Genomic DNA, 15,463 nt, shown 5'->3' on the forward strand with positions numbered 1-15,463 from the left:
ATAAATAAATAAATAAATAAATAAATAAATAAATAAATAAATAAATAAATAATAAAAAAAGAATAAGAATAAGAAAAAAATTAAAAAATTAAAAAATAAAAATAATAAAAATAATAAGAAAAAAAAAATTAATAAATAAATTAATTAAATAAACAATTTAAAAATAAAGCAAAAAAATAGATATTTTAATTATTTTTTTACTTTTTTGACTAATTTCTTTTTAGTAGAAGCAGGCAAATAAAATTGCTGTACAAAAAAACTAGATGAGATTCCCTTCAAAATGATGCATTTTCAAAAGTTTTTGGATTAATATTGACTGAGTTATAACTGGTCAAACTTAAATATTTTTTTTAGATTTTCGTCGTTTTTAACATAATAATTAATGATTATAATTCTTATTATCTTTACAACGAATTGGTTCTTTACTTAATAAAAAATTATTTCAAAAGTTTTATTTGTTAATAATAAATAAAAAAATTTTTCACAACTGTATGAAACTATGAGAGATATTTCAAATGAAATTACAGTTTATCATACTATTTCTTTTTTACTATCTCAAATAAGGAGATTTATAATAATATACATACATATATAAACGATTTAATTTAAGCTACTTATTAATTATACTCAAATATTGTTTAGAATTTAAAAACATTTATATTTGTAAAATGATTTAATTTTAAATGTATTTCATTTCTGTTTCGTTACAAGTCTACAAGGTCGACTTTTACCGTTAAAATAATAAGAATTATAATCATTATTATGTTAAAAACGACGAAAATCTAAAAAATATTTCAGTTCAGTCCAAAAACATTTGAAAACGCATAATTTTGAAGGAAATCTCATGTAGTTTTTTGTATAGCGATTTTTTTGCCTCCTTCTACTAAAAAAAAATAGTCAAATAAGTAAAAAAAATCAAAATATCTTATTTTTTGCTTTTTTAAAATTGTTTATTAACGATTTTTGCATAAAATTTTTCTTTCAATCAGAAATTCTATTCTCTACAAAATTTTTCCTATGAACTATAGCGAAATTTTGCTTCGTTTTCGAGCTACAATTAAAAAACTGAACGGGGTGCATTTTCACTCCTATCTCCAATTTGCGCCCTCTAATTTTTAAAATCCTGTAAGCAATAGCTTATAATACATAGTTCTGCTTGCATTTGCGTTCTTTTTTTTATTGTAATTTTATTGTTTTGTGCATATTTTTTTGTATTTGCCAGATAAAATTTACTCATCCTATTTCTTTCCATTGAAAGAATGAAATAAAATAAATAAATAAATACAAAAATAAATCGTGACTTCGTTAAAAAATATTGTAATGTATGTTTATATTTCTATCTCATTAACTTTAACTAAAAATTTAATTATAACATAGATAACCATTTGGCAGTTCCGTGTTTGCTTTTTATAAGTACTTTATATCATTTATCGACCCATTTGCTATTTACATCCAACCCCTCCTTTTCCACTAAATCAAAAACCTGACAAGAATCAACACAATTACATAATTAAATATTAATAGAACAACTACAACTTGTTTCTGGTATGAACTGGTTTTTGATTCACTTACTCTTCATACATTTTTAAGAAGCTGTCATATTTCATTACAATCGACACGCGATTATATTAATTCCGGTTGAACTTTTCCCTCAGAGCTTTTACTATTCTGTTTAACAATTAAAGAAATCTGTTTTGATAGTTAAGTTTTTTTAATATTTAATAGTAAATGAATTAAAAACGAGTTGAAAACTTTCTTATTCTACATTTTACGGAAAAAGGTCATTCTTGTTACAAAACCTACTTGTGTTCCAATTTTTAGCTTTTAAAACCCATTAACGCCCAAAGTGACGTATTTTTTTCATTCTTCAACGACTGCGATGACTCAAAAAAAGATCTTAAAAAATTTAAATATTACCATATCCGACGTAAATTCATCTGAAGTTTCAGAATCTGTGACCAGATTCCTCGAAAAATGCAGCTCAACATTTTTTTGGAATTTTTTTGTTGAAAATGGTGGGGTTTCCGAAAAAATTTTATACGAGTAGTACAAAAAATTGTTAAAATTATGCCAAGAATGCGCTCAAATTTTTTTACAATTTTTTGAGACGTGTTTGAGGTTCTAGCGACCAAATTACCGGATAAACAATTTTTAGGAACCTTTTTTCTTGAAAATGGTGGGGTTTTCGAAAAAATTTCGTAGAAAAAAGTTATTAAAATTATGCAAAGAATACGATCAAATTTTTTCACAATTTTTTGAGACGTTTTTACATTTTTCAAATTTTTGAAAAATCTTAAAATCATTCCAAAAATTCTGAAAAAATTTGAGTGAATTGAGACGAGTATGCTCTGAATCAAAATGTGAATTAAGAACGACACGATTTTGTTTGAATTGTAAAAAATTTTATTGTGTTAACTGTTTCTCAAAAATTCGTCAAAAATAACTACAATTACAAAAAAAGAAAATCAAATATATGAAGAAATAGATTACTATTTATCGTAATAAAAATAAAATATTATAATATAAGTACAAGAAATACAAAACAAAACAAAAATACATAAAAACTAAAAAACAAAAAAAAAATTTTAAAATTGTATAATTTTCGGGATACAATATTGAATTAGCCAGTACATTTTAAACTTAACTACACATTCAAGCTAATAGATTAGAATTTCATTTCATACTCCTGTTTTTTTCCAAATCCGATGAAGTTTGAATGAAATATTCGTAAAACAAATTTTTCACGACAATGATGGGGTTTCAGAAAAAAATTTATAGTGCAAAAAGTTCTTGAAATTAATCAGAGAATACGCCTAAATTTTTTCAGAATTTTTGGGATTTTATGAATTTTCAAAAATTTGAAAAATGTAAAAACGTCTCAAAAAATTATGAAAAAATTTGATCGTAACAACTTTTTGTTCTACGAAATTTTTTCGAAAACCCCACCATTTTTAAGAAAAAAATTCTTAAAAATTGTTTTTTCTGCTGCTTGGTCGGTATGACCACAAAAAAATTTTTTGGATGCTTGCATGAAGTTTAAGGTTGTATGCCACGATATTTTCACTCCACTTCATCTGATTTCGATACAGAAATCCAGTTTGAAAAAAAATTTTAAGTGAAAAATTCGGACTTTTTGGAAAAACCGCATATTTTGGATTATCTATTACAAGCTATATACTAGATATTGCCGGTGCAATTCAATGCTATTTGGGCAATGCTATGTAGCTCATAGAGCACATAGAAAGAAAGTTTGCAGCTCCCTCTTTCGAACAAACTTTGTTTCATACATTTTCATCAACAAACGAAACAGTAGTGGCATATTTAGTGCAGCGCTGTGAAATACGTTTTTTGCAGTTTTGCGTGAAAAACGTGAAAAAATTTGTTTACTTCGAATTACTGCCATCTCAAATCTTCTAGCAACTGGATTAAGTCCTAATAAAGCATGTATTGTATGTGTATTTCACAAATATCAATATTTTACAAAAATCAATCGACAAGGAAAAAAGTTACGAACTATTTCTGCTATGCTGTCCGCATAGCTCTTCAAACTTCATTTGTTGACAAAATTCACAGCGAAGTACATACTCATATTTGACACTTTTATACGTACAAACATTCCTAACGCGAGCTGACACGTGACAATTTCTCACGGCGCTTAATTATTTAAGTGGATAATTTTTTATCCAACTTCACCATTACGCGGCCATGCAAGCAGCTACGATGATTGTAATATTTCTCCTAATTCCGGTTTTTGCGCACGCCGCCAAAACTGATACGACAGAACTACTGTTGAACATCACCAATGCAGTGTTTAAAGACAAAAAAACAATTTGTTACGTCCACGACAGCAACATATTGTCACATGTCCTCGACCAGGCCTTGTTGCGCTCCCATAAAGTAATCGTTAGTTACGAAATGGATAGACTCAAAAATATTACAACTGATATTTTCTGCAACGGGTACATTCTGTGCCTAAATGACTTGTTGGAATTCGAAGATTATTTTGGAAATAAAAACAAATATTCCTTTTATTTCAAACCACATCATCGTATTTTGCTAGTTTTTGAGAAACGCTCCAAAGTGACGCCTGATCTTCAATTTATGACTAACCTTTACGCTCTAGACATCATTGCTGTGTTCAACTTGAAGCCCAACGATGTTTATAGATCCAAAATGAATTCTCTGTACAAAAACCGCAAGGGCAATGACAAAGGCAAGAACCTGCTTGTTTACTCCGTCTACAAAAATGAGACTTTACTAGAGTGGAACTACCGAGACATATTAGTTTTTGACGAGTGTAAATTTAAACCCCATACGTGGGTTCCCAAATTCTATTTTGATAACAAACAGTTCGTGTTCAAGATCTCTCTATTCGATTGTCCTCCATTCGTAACGATCGCAGAGGACGGCAAAGTGGAGGGGACAGAGTTTAGATTTATTGAAAGTGTAGTAAAAGATTGGCCAATTAAGTATAACATACCACATAGCAAACACAAAGGTATGTGGTCGTTGATTTGGAAACAAATGGAAGCAAACTCCAGCGACGTAGCCGCTTGTTCCTTGTGGCAGAGCACGAGCGAAGGAAAGAACGTCGATTTCACCTATCCTTTCCAGCAAACTTGCGTGACTTTCTTGGTGCCGAAGCCCCAATTGCTTCCTGATTCGACGTTCGTGTTTCAGTCTTTCCAGTACACCTTGTGGTTGGTCATAACTTTGGTGGTGTTTCTCGTAAGCGGATGTCTATTCTGGTTCAGAATTTATCACGAGGATGTGGACGGTTATGCTGATATGTTCCAAGTGGTATCGTTGCACTTACTCAGACTAATCAGTGGGGGATCCATTAAAGGTTTTCCTTCCCTGAGGGCTTCCGCTGTTCGATTTTTCGTTATATCCTGGATCATTGCAAGCGTGATTCTATCTACGTACTATCAGGCAGGTTTGACTAGCAATCTGACCAAGCCTAGGTACGTCAATCTGATCAACAGCTTGAACGACATGGTCGAGAAGAAAGTAACTTGGTTGGCGCCCACGAATTTCTTCCAGAAACACTTCAGGTCTTCCGGCACTGAGACTTTGGTGAAGCTAGCGGATTTGCACGAGAAAGGTAGGTATACAGGGTGCCCCGGAAATGGTGGGCAATCTCTCGGATATGGATAGATAATGAGAAAATAATGTCACAAGTTCATATAAAATTTTTTCCTCCGGGCTCACCCTGTAGAGTTATTAGCTCTTGAAGTTGAGAATTAAAAATGGTTTTTTTTGCTGTAACTTTTGTATTTTTCAATAAATTTTGAAAATTTTTTGGCTGGATCTATAATTTTTGAAGCTGCTTTGGATGATAATATGAAATCCTGGATAATAATTATGGGGCCCGGGGACAAAGCACCCCCCACCAAAATTTCTAGAAAAAAAATTTTTGTTCCACTATACCCCAAATTTTCCTTCATTTTATAAAAATTTATGGTATTTTACGTAAAAAAGGTATACTTGTTGAATATCCATAAAATAGATATTTTTTGAGATAAACCCGTTTAAAGAGGAAGGTACCATTTAATTTGAGACATTTTATTTAACAGAAACACAGGTTTAATCGTGGTTGGCTTTGACATGTCAGAGTATGACAAAGGCAATTAAATTTGGGGTATAGTGGAACAAAAATTTTTTTTCTAGAAATTTTGGTGGGGGGTGCTTTCCCCCGGAGCTCCTTAATTATTATCGAAGATTTCATATTATCATCCAAAGCAGCCTCAAAAATTATAGATCCAGCCGAAAAAATTTCAAAATTTATTGAAAAATACAAAAGTTACAGCAAAAAACCCATTTTTAATTCTCAACTCCAATAGTTAATAACTCTACAGGGTGAGCCCGGAGGAAAAAATTTTATATGAACTTGTGACATTATTTTCTCATTATCTATCCACATCCGAGAGATTGCCCACCATTTCCGGGACACCCAACCTTTTTCAAATTTTCTTATTAAATCTCAAATATTTTTCTCTTCCAATATACCTTCATGAAATAGAAATGTATATTGATTTTCTCCATCCAATTCATTCTTTTACCACCACATCACATTTTCACTTTTACATTTCTAATATTTCTTTGTATTGTAGGATTTATAGAGGACCTCAAGGAAAATAAGGCCCTAATTGTAAAAACTCTAGCAAATATCTACGTGTGTGACATAGACATGCTTTGCCCAGAAAAAAGAAAGCCCTTGAAAGTACTAGGTGAATGTTTCGAGAGATACTACGTTGGTTTCGTCATGCAGAAAAATTCCCCTTTCACAAAAATTTTCAACAAGTTCTCATTCCTGTACGCCGAACACGACCTTCTGAAATACTGGTACAAACTTTCAACTAAGGAAGCCAGGGCACAGGAGATTCTTTTTCAAACTTACCGTCAAGAGGAAAAAATTTGGATAGAATTGTCCAAACTGAAAGGGAGTTTTTACTTCTTACTTGCTGCTCACTTTGTGAGTTCTTTGGTGTTTGTATTCGAAATAGTATTACATAAATATTGCCGTTAGTGTGAAAGTTCGAATGTAGATTAGACATATCGACTTCTCATACATTTTTTGTAAAATAAATAGTACTTATTAACACCTAGAACGATATAGGTATAGGGTGGTTTTTATTGTGAAAAATTATATAATAATAGTTATTATCTACCGAAAAGTTAAAACAATTTTTATTTAAATGTTGTATTTGGTTAATTAATTTTATTTAATAGATTCTAATACAGTGTACTGAAAATGGCGTTAAGAGTTTTCTTCAAATATCTATTTTTATGGACAAAGATTTCCAAGATAAAAACTACAGTTGATGCAGCATAACTGTAGATCAAAAATCGAAACGCCCCCCTCATTTTCGAAAAGTCGATTTCCTGCCTTACCTCGACATTGAGGTTTTTGAATAAGTTCTCCATATACCTAACCTCACCCGCAGCCAAGTAAATCGCCTGCCAGTGATCCACGAAACCGTGTTCCAGAAACTTAGGAATTTCTTTGTTGAAGATCTCCACAAAAGGGGAGTTCCGTTGAAACGCGAAAACCGTATAAAAATTGCCCAGGCACTGAGGAATGACCTTCATGTGGTACCTGCCGAAATCGTCCAGATACTCCCCATTCATTACGTAACGGTTATCGGCAAGTTTTACCAGCAAAGCGTATTTCCGACTGCGTAGTCTGAGATTCATAGCAGTTGTGTTGTTTCCTACAAAGAAAAGTTTACCCACTTTCTGGTACAGAGTGTCGTTGGTTTGGAGCAACCATTTCTGGATATCTGGGACTGGTTCTTCCCAGTGAATTCCATTGTCTACCATATCCTTGAAAGAATTGATGTTTCTAGAGAAGCTTGGAAAGCGTAAAGACCTGGTAAGGCCTGCTGAATAGTAAGTGAGAATTAGCACGCAGAAGAAGGCCCAAGACTGGGAAAATATCTTAATTGATGAATTTGTGGGTTTCCACGACGTTGGATCTGCAAAAAAATGTTATTTTTGTTATTATACCTGTATCGTCATTTGAGTTTGCTTAACAATTCATTTAATCAAGAATCAATAGAAATTAGGAAACGCCTCACCTAAAATTGATGAATTACCCTTCAATTCGTGATTATCCTAATTATGTGCTATTGTAATGACACTCAATTAAATGTACATTATGGTATTATTTTGGTAAGAACAATCATGTAGCTATAATCCTAAATTGAACAAACGCGGAAAACATACCTGTCGCAGAAGCAGATGTTCTGTACTTCTTATAACAACTAGCGAGGAAAAATCTGAAGAGGAATATTAAAGAAAGCATGCCCAACATGTGCAACCAAAGACAATCACTGAAGGGTTGAAAAATAAACGTTTCGTCACCGAGTAATCTTGGTTTTGTGACCAAAAATGTGACGCACTGCACAGAGTTGTAATTTGACATATCCGTTCCTCTCTCCAAAATCACCCTTTGCCATAGTCCGCACATAGCAATGTCACTCTCTTTGGAAACGACCTGTTGTATGATTTTTATGAAGAGGTTGTCCCTGGTGTTTTCCTGTTCTTCTTCTAAACGAAATTCAATGGGCCAGTTCCTAGTGACGATTTGGAAAATGTTAAAGTCGATGCCTTCCAAATTGTACCTTGTATGGTTGATTGTATGGTTCACCATCACATATGGTGGGCAATGAAAAAGAGACACTCGTATGTTTCTGCCAATTTTGGACCATAGTTGAGGAGTCCACTTACTCGAGAAGTCTTCTTTGTCCAATTTGTCCTTACCTAGGATCTTGGTTTTGTTTTCCACTGTGAAATATATCTTTATTGTTGCATCCAGTAAGTCTTGTGTACCAGTTAATCCATGGATAACTATCAGTGATAACGCCATTCTGTATACTTTTGCCTCAATCTCAAAAGTTGTTTGGTATTCTTCATCCAAAAACAGTAGCACCTTCTTATGTGGTGGGAACTGAAAATTTGAGAGGATTTTGAGAAAATCCGTAACATTTCTGGCGCTTATGATAAACCCATCGCAAAATTTTACGTTTCTGGGTTTTCCATCAGGATTTATTACTATCATTACTATCACTGGGACCATAGCATCAATCCAGAAATCATGATATATTGTTTTATAATACGCGATATGGCAAATAGTGTGCTCATTGGAAAAGCCATATTGAAAAATTGTTTGTATTTTATGCGAGTTCTTCTCGAAAGATATCCCCGAAAATAATTTCACTAGAAACGCCTGCATTATTAACTTTGTTACCAGCATGCTGGTAAATATGTTTATAAAGAATAAAGGCCTATGGAATATGGTAAAGGAAATACGATATTGATCTGAATTTACGGTGGGTTGTGGTTTATAGCGGAAACAAACAAACGTGGCATATATAGATTTTTTAATTTCTTATTTGGGCTAATAAGAAAGTAAAGTGAGTTTTGAGTAATAACTTGTTTGTTTTGGGTAAAAATGTCTTGTTAAGTTACTACTATTTCCTAGAATTAAGGTCAAAATTTAACTAAATAACTATCCCCAACAAGAAAAATTATTTTTTTTCGCTCGCCTTCTAAATAGCCAAACACGGTTTGTCTCTCGTAAATTATTTTTTTTTATTACTCTATTTGTTTACTTTTTATAAAAAAAAGTCTTTGAATAGCACTCGCTCCTAACGACCTGTAAAACATACAAAACAAAACGAATTTAATTATTCGAAATAGATTTTAAACCGTCTGGATTTTCAACTAATGAATCTGGAAAAAATCAGTTCTAGTTAACTTAGCTTTTAGAGCTTTTTGTGTAGGTGTACTTAATGATTGTCATGTAAATCTAAACACGCAATCTCACTATTTAACGATTTTTTCTGTCATTAAAGTTAGGTTGCAATTGCTTGAACAAAGAAACTAAAATATTTCCTTATAATTACGTAGATATATTTAATATTAATAAAACATTTTCTTTTACACCAAACCGTTGTTTCTATTCATAATTGTAGTTCCAGATTTGCTACTACTTTTTCCCTATTTCTTTCTCTATGTACCCTGAGGAAACTATTTATTTTATAAAAAAGCAATTTTTAAATAAAACCAATTTATTTAACACACGTGTACCTTTCTAATTGTTAAAAAAGTCTATTGCATTGGTCTTATTGTTTCTCCAGGCAACTAGGAACTGTAAACATTTTAAAGTTGCATAATAATAAAGGTTTTTAAAAGCCATTACAGATGAATAATTTATTTAAATGACTAGTCTTATTCTATTGGTCTAAATCCACAACTTGGGACCACTATTACTTGCCTAAGATAGTTCCTAGACAATGAAACGCTGTTTGGCTTTGCTCGTATTACTCTTCCTTAAAGTTCAATGTTTCGATGATACTGTATCTTTGATTTCCGGAATAATAAAAGAAGTTTTCAGCAATGAAATATTGTGTTACATAACTGACAAAAATGTATTCAATAACGTCGTGGAGAAGTCCTTCATAAATAGCGGGACTGAGGTCATATCTTTGTCATACGACCACCTAAAACATGTTACAGAAAATTTACCTTGTTCTGGTTACATCCTAACCTTACAAGATGGAGACGATTTCATCAGATACTATATGGACCAAAAGAAATACACCTTCGCATTTAAACCTTGGTCAAGGCTTTTATTAATGTACGAAAAACCTCCACTTCACTTACATGACTTGTACTTGCCTTCTATAGTTTTCGCTTTAGACGTTGTAGTGATAGATTTGCCCAAAGAAGATGAAGATGTAACAGTAAATGTTACGTCGATATTTAAAAACGAAACTATATTAACCTGGCGCCCTAAGCAAGGTACGGTCGACTGGACCAAGTTCAGGCCCGTTAAGTGGACGCCAAGTTACGGCTCACTAGAATCCAACTTTACAGTTGCTTTATTTAACTGTCCGCCTTTTGTATTTTTAAATGAAGACGGAGAAGTTGGACGAGGTTTAGAAGTCCAAGTCATCGATGAAGTTATTAGGGAAGTACCTATTAAGTACGTAGTAATAAATTCCAGCCAGGATATAGACCAATGGGCGATATCTTCGGAGATGGTTCAAACGAACGTGACTGATATGGCGGTTTGTTCGCAGTGGTACATCAATACTTACGGGAAAAGCCTCGAATTCTCGTACCCAATCAGACAGATATGTTCTACGTTTTTGGTTAAGAAGCCTGTGCTTTTGCCTGCTTCCTCTTTTGTTTTTCAACAACTGCAAGGGGCAGTTTATCTAGTTACCTTCCTTATACTACTGGTGCTGTCTTTCTTGCTGGCATTGCAATGGTATTTTTATAAGAACAGAGAACAGCTTGATCTTGCTCCAGATTATGTCGTATATCCTTTCCATCTACTGAGAATACTGAGCATGGGTGGAGTACCAAAACTGACTCTCTATGTCTTAGCTTCTTCTAAGTGTTTGTTAGGTTTCTGGTGTTGCTACTGCCTCATCTTCACTACGTATTACTCCGCTGGTATGACGAGTTGTTTAACAAATCCCAGATACGAAAACAACATAAACACTCTTCAAGATATGATATATTACAAAATCCACTGGTTCTCGAAGGTACCGACTTATCAGGATTACTTATTGGGGTTCAATTCACCACTGTACACCACTCTGGCTGACCTATTTGCAATAAAGCACGACAAATCCGACAGTATAGAAAATGCTGCCAGGATAGTAAAAACAATTGAGCGCAGATACGTCACGGAAGTCGAGCAGTTGCCGCAGGACGTTAAGAAGTATTACAAGGTTCTAGACGAATGCATGTCGAAGTACTATACTGGGTTTTTGTTCCAAAAGAATTCTCCGTACACCAGAGTGTTTGACGACACAATTATCAAACTCGTAGAAAGCGGGATTTATGACAACTGGATAGATTATATTTTATACCGGGCTGAAGAAGAGCAAAGGGGTTTTTTCACTAACTATGTAGAGGATCCTAGTACGGTTATCGATTTGAAAAAAATTCAGGGCGCTTTCTTTTTGTTAGCAGGGGGTTATGTTTTAAGTTTTATCAGTTTTGTAGTGGAATATTGTTTAGGAAAAATAGTTATTTAAGATATTTAAGTAAAGTCATTCTTTATTCCAACAGTTTGGACTCGTGAGTTTGATAGAGATTTTTTGCAGGTGTGTTATGAATTTTACTTGAATGGAAATCTATTGCCATGGAATGTTCGAGGAATTTTACCATACTTTTTATTACAGTAGTGCAGTTTGTAATTGATGTTTTTGTTTTACAATTTGTTATAGAAAAAAATATATTATACACGACGATAATAGTTATCCATTGTATAAGTGTTTTAAGTAGCATTTTGTCCACGCAAGAATGTTTAATATTCTTAAGTGGATAAAAGGCAATTAAAACACGAATGCAATACAACGTTTTATCCACAATCACATCACAATCATATTTGTGGAGTCAGAATTATTGGAATTTAATAAAAATATATTCGCACGACTTGATATTTCTTACTAATACGACTCAACAGCTCTATATGAATTCGGAAAAAATGCAAAAGTAATTGTGTTCCTGCGGCTGTTATGGAGAAGCTCAAGAAGCAATGTTCCATTTATTGCCAGCGAAATCCAGGGAACATTACGAAAAAGTGTTCGCCGAATTTCACGAATGGAGGGAAAAAAACGGAGAGTAATGACAATAAATGAAGACGTCATGATATCGTATTGTTTAAATTTAAAGAAAAAATATGGGGGGGATTTCTATTTATAAATTCAGAGAATTCAGAATCGATCATTATGTAGAAGTGGTCGTTTGACACAGGTCATCACTAACAGAGGTTTTATAGTTGTTACGATATCAATTGAAACCTGTGAATCTTAAAGCATTGGACCGTCTGTACTTCTCTTGAAATTTCTTCCTATGCTTTAGCCATGATGTGTCTCGTAATTTATACTCGAATAGTCATTGGGCGAATCCGGTATTGGTAGACCAGTCCGCCTGATGTAAAACCGACGGCGGCGTGCTGGTCGTCAAAGCAAACCTGTATTGGTCCACTAGGTCGTAAATCATTTTTTGCATGGTATTCTATAATTAGTTTGGTGTCAAACGTGGTTCACTTGGCTCGAGAATATCGTCAACTAAATAGGAATATAGCTCGGAATATAGCATTTCTAGAGGTGACCGGACAAAATTTTTCTGAACGCCTATGGATTCCGTATGGAGTTTATGAGTTAAATGTTTTTATGCGGTTCCCACTGATATCGCAACGACTATACCAGAGAACACTATACCAACATAGCGTTCTCTGGTTTTACTATAATATATAAAGTATAATGTTTCGACAATCCTTCAGGGCTGGTCACTACCGTCAAAACTAATTTAAAAAAAAAGAACAGAAGTTTACTCTGTATGTTGTTAATAAATTGTTTCATTTCGATAAATAAATTAATAAGACGTGCTTATAACTTTTATTTAAACATTTTAATTATTAACAAATTTCAGTATGGTGTTGTGCTCTGTTCCTAAGTAGCAATTCCACTAAGAAAGAAGTTAAACTTAAGACGTACCCACCCGCTAAAAGATAAAAAGCACCTTGGATCTTCTTTATATTGACGTTCACATGGGGATCTTCTATATAATTAGTAAAAAACCTACTTTGGAATTTATCGTTCTGGTACAACACACGTACTACCCAGCTCTGATAAATTCCGCTTTCCACCAATCTGGAAATTGTCTGATCAAAAAGTTTCGTCAACGGGGAGTTTTTCTGCAACACAAAGCCGATATAATACGTTCCAACGCTTTCCGTCAAAACTTTGTAGTACTTCCTGTCTTCGTACGGCAGCTTATTTATGTCTGTTACATACCGATGTGCTATTGTCTTAACGGCTATGGCTGAAGTCGCCGATCTGTCGAGTATCCTATGCTTTCTAACATACAGTTTGGCTAACTCGTTAAAAATGGAAATATTCAGCGATATAAAGTAGTCGCGTAGACTGGTATCCATGCTATACCATTCTATTTTGGAATCCACCATCTTTTGTAAAGTATCTATGTCGTTCGTGTATCTCGGGTTAGTCAAACAGCTCGTCATACCAGCAGAGTAGGATGTGGAGAGAATAACGCAGTACAAATACCAGAAACCCAGCAGGAACTTGGTGGATGTACGAAGTAGTACAGGCAAGTTTTCTAGGCCTCCCATACTTAGCACCCTTACTAAATACAACAACTGAAGAGTGAACCCATGAACATGGTTTGCGTTACCCAGAACCTTATTTATAAGGGCAAACCCAAAAAGTACCAGAACTAATATTAAGAGCGTGACTGTATACACGAGACTGTGGAGCGGTTGAAAAATAAACGTGGAATCGGGCAAAAGTCTAGGCTTCTTCACGAGAAACGTCAAAAAGATTTGCCTAATAGGATAGGTAAAGTCAAGGTTTTTGTCTTGGGAACTGATGTACCATTGCGAACAAGCAGCGACGTCATTAATGCTACGTTCCACAGTGTCCGAAATCAACAGCCAAGATTCACTGGTTATTAGAACGGTCTCAATGGGTATATGTTTGATCACCTCCTTGATCACGAGATATTCTATTCCACCCACAACCTTTCCCTCTTTGTTCACGTACATGAACGGCGGGCAGTTGAACATAGCAACTCTCAAACTTTTGAAAACTTGATGCGGTGTCCACTTGGCAGGCCGGAACTTGGTCCAATCGATTTCGCTCTGGTTCGAGTGCCATGATAGTATCGTGGTGTTTTTATGTACAGACTTCACAACAAAGCCATCATAACTGAAAGATAAATTTGAGTAATTTGTGAGTTTGGGTTCTACCACTAGAATATCTATAGCAGAGTTTAGAACGAGATGGTATAATTTTTCAAGGTCTGGAGGTGTCTCGTACATCAACAAGAGTCTAGTCCAGGATTTGAACATAAAACTGTTCTTTTTATTCAAATGATATTTGATGAAGTCGTTTCCGTCCGACAAAACTACTATGTATCCAGTACAAGGTATGTCTGTGGTTAAATCTTTCAAAAAATTATATGATATCGATATTACTCGTATATCAATTTCGGTGTTCAGTAAAGTGGTTTGTATTAGATAATTGAACGAGCTTCTATCGTTTACGTAACATATAATTCTATCTCGGAATACCTCTTTTATTATGTGGGAAAATGTGGATACACTTTCATGATAACTCACGGTATTCGAATAGAAAATAGAAATTATAATGAACAAAGTAAAATATCTCTTCATAATGCTGAAGCATTATCTAGTGATCATTACTTTAATATGAAGGGCTTCGCTGGATTCAGAATCAATGTTCCAACATTTGTTATATTCAATGTGAGGTATTTTACTTTACCTTTAAAGAAAGTTATTTGTATTATAGCACTTAGTTCCCCATCAATCGCGTTGACTTCAATAGGTTTATACATCAGTTAATACCTTGACACTTATAAAAGCTTGTGCTACATGTTAATGAATAATTAATTAAAATGTAAAAGGTTAGTAACGGTTTATAAAAAAATGTATATATTCACTGAATCACTGTTCATGTTAATGGACTGAAACATTTAAAACTCAACAAAACAATTATATTTAAAGTGCGAAAAACAGTAAAATGGTAGTTTTTATGCGTTATATACAGGGTGTATCATATCATAACTAATAGCGCAAATTGGAACAGTTGAGCTGTAAATACACGATACTAGATGCGAAAAAGAATTTGTGGTTACCAAATACTACGAAGAATCATTTATTTATTTACGATTTATTCAAAACCAATCCACATCTTTTTGTTAACACAGGCAAACAGTCCAGCGATGATCCATTGAACAAAGACAGCCCCACAGCAAGCCAAGGCATCAGTGCCTCCAGCTCAGACCAACAACATCTTTTCACAAGTGGTGCCACCCCTACAACAGTAACAATCACAGCCACCATCACCAAAATAGACGATGAGGTAGTACAAAATAAAAAGGTAATCCATTTTTT

The 15,463-nt window shown here is 33.7% G+C and overlaps 1 protein-coding gene across 1 annotated transcript in view; it reads left to right on the forward strand.

Annotated features, from left to right (window-relative positions):
* The window catches only part of LOC108911958 (protein unc-80 homolog), a 33,969-nt gene that overhangs the window by 3,772 nt on the left and 14,734 nt on the right, over positions 1–15,463 (forward strand). Inside the window, exon 7 of the mRNA XM_018717048.1 lies at positions 15,277–15,431. Within this exon, the coding sequence (XP_018572564.1) occupies positions 15,277–15,431 (155 nt within the window). The remainder of the gene's footprint in view (positions 1–15,276; positions 15,432–15,463) is intronic.

Source organism: Anoplophora glabripennis, unplaced genomic scaffold (genome assembly GCF_000390285.2).
Source record: "Anoplophora glabripennis isolate ALB-LARVAE unplaced genomic scaffold, Agla_2.0 scaffold389, whole genome shotgun sequence".
Classification (NCBI taxonomy): Eukaryota; Metazoa; Arthropoda; class Insecta; order Coleoptera; family Cerambycidae; genus Anoplophora; species Anoplophora glabripennis.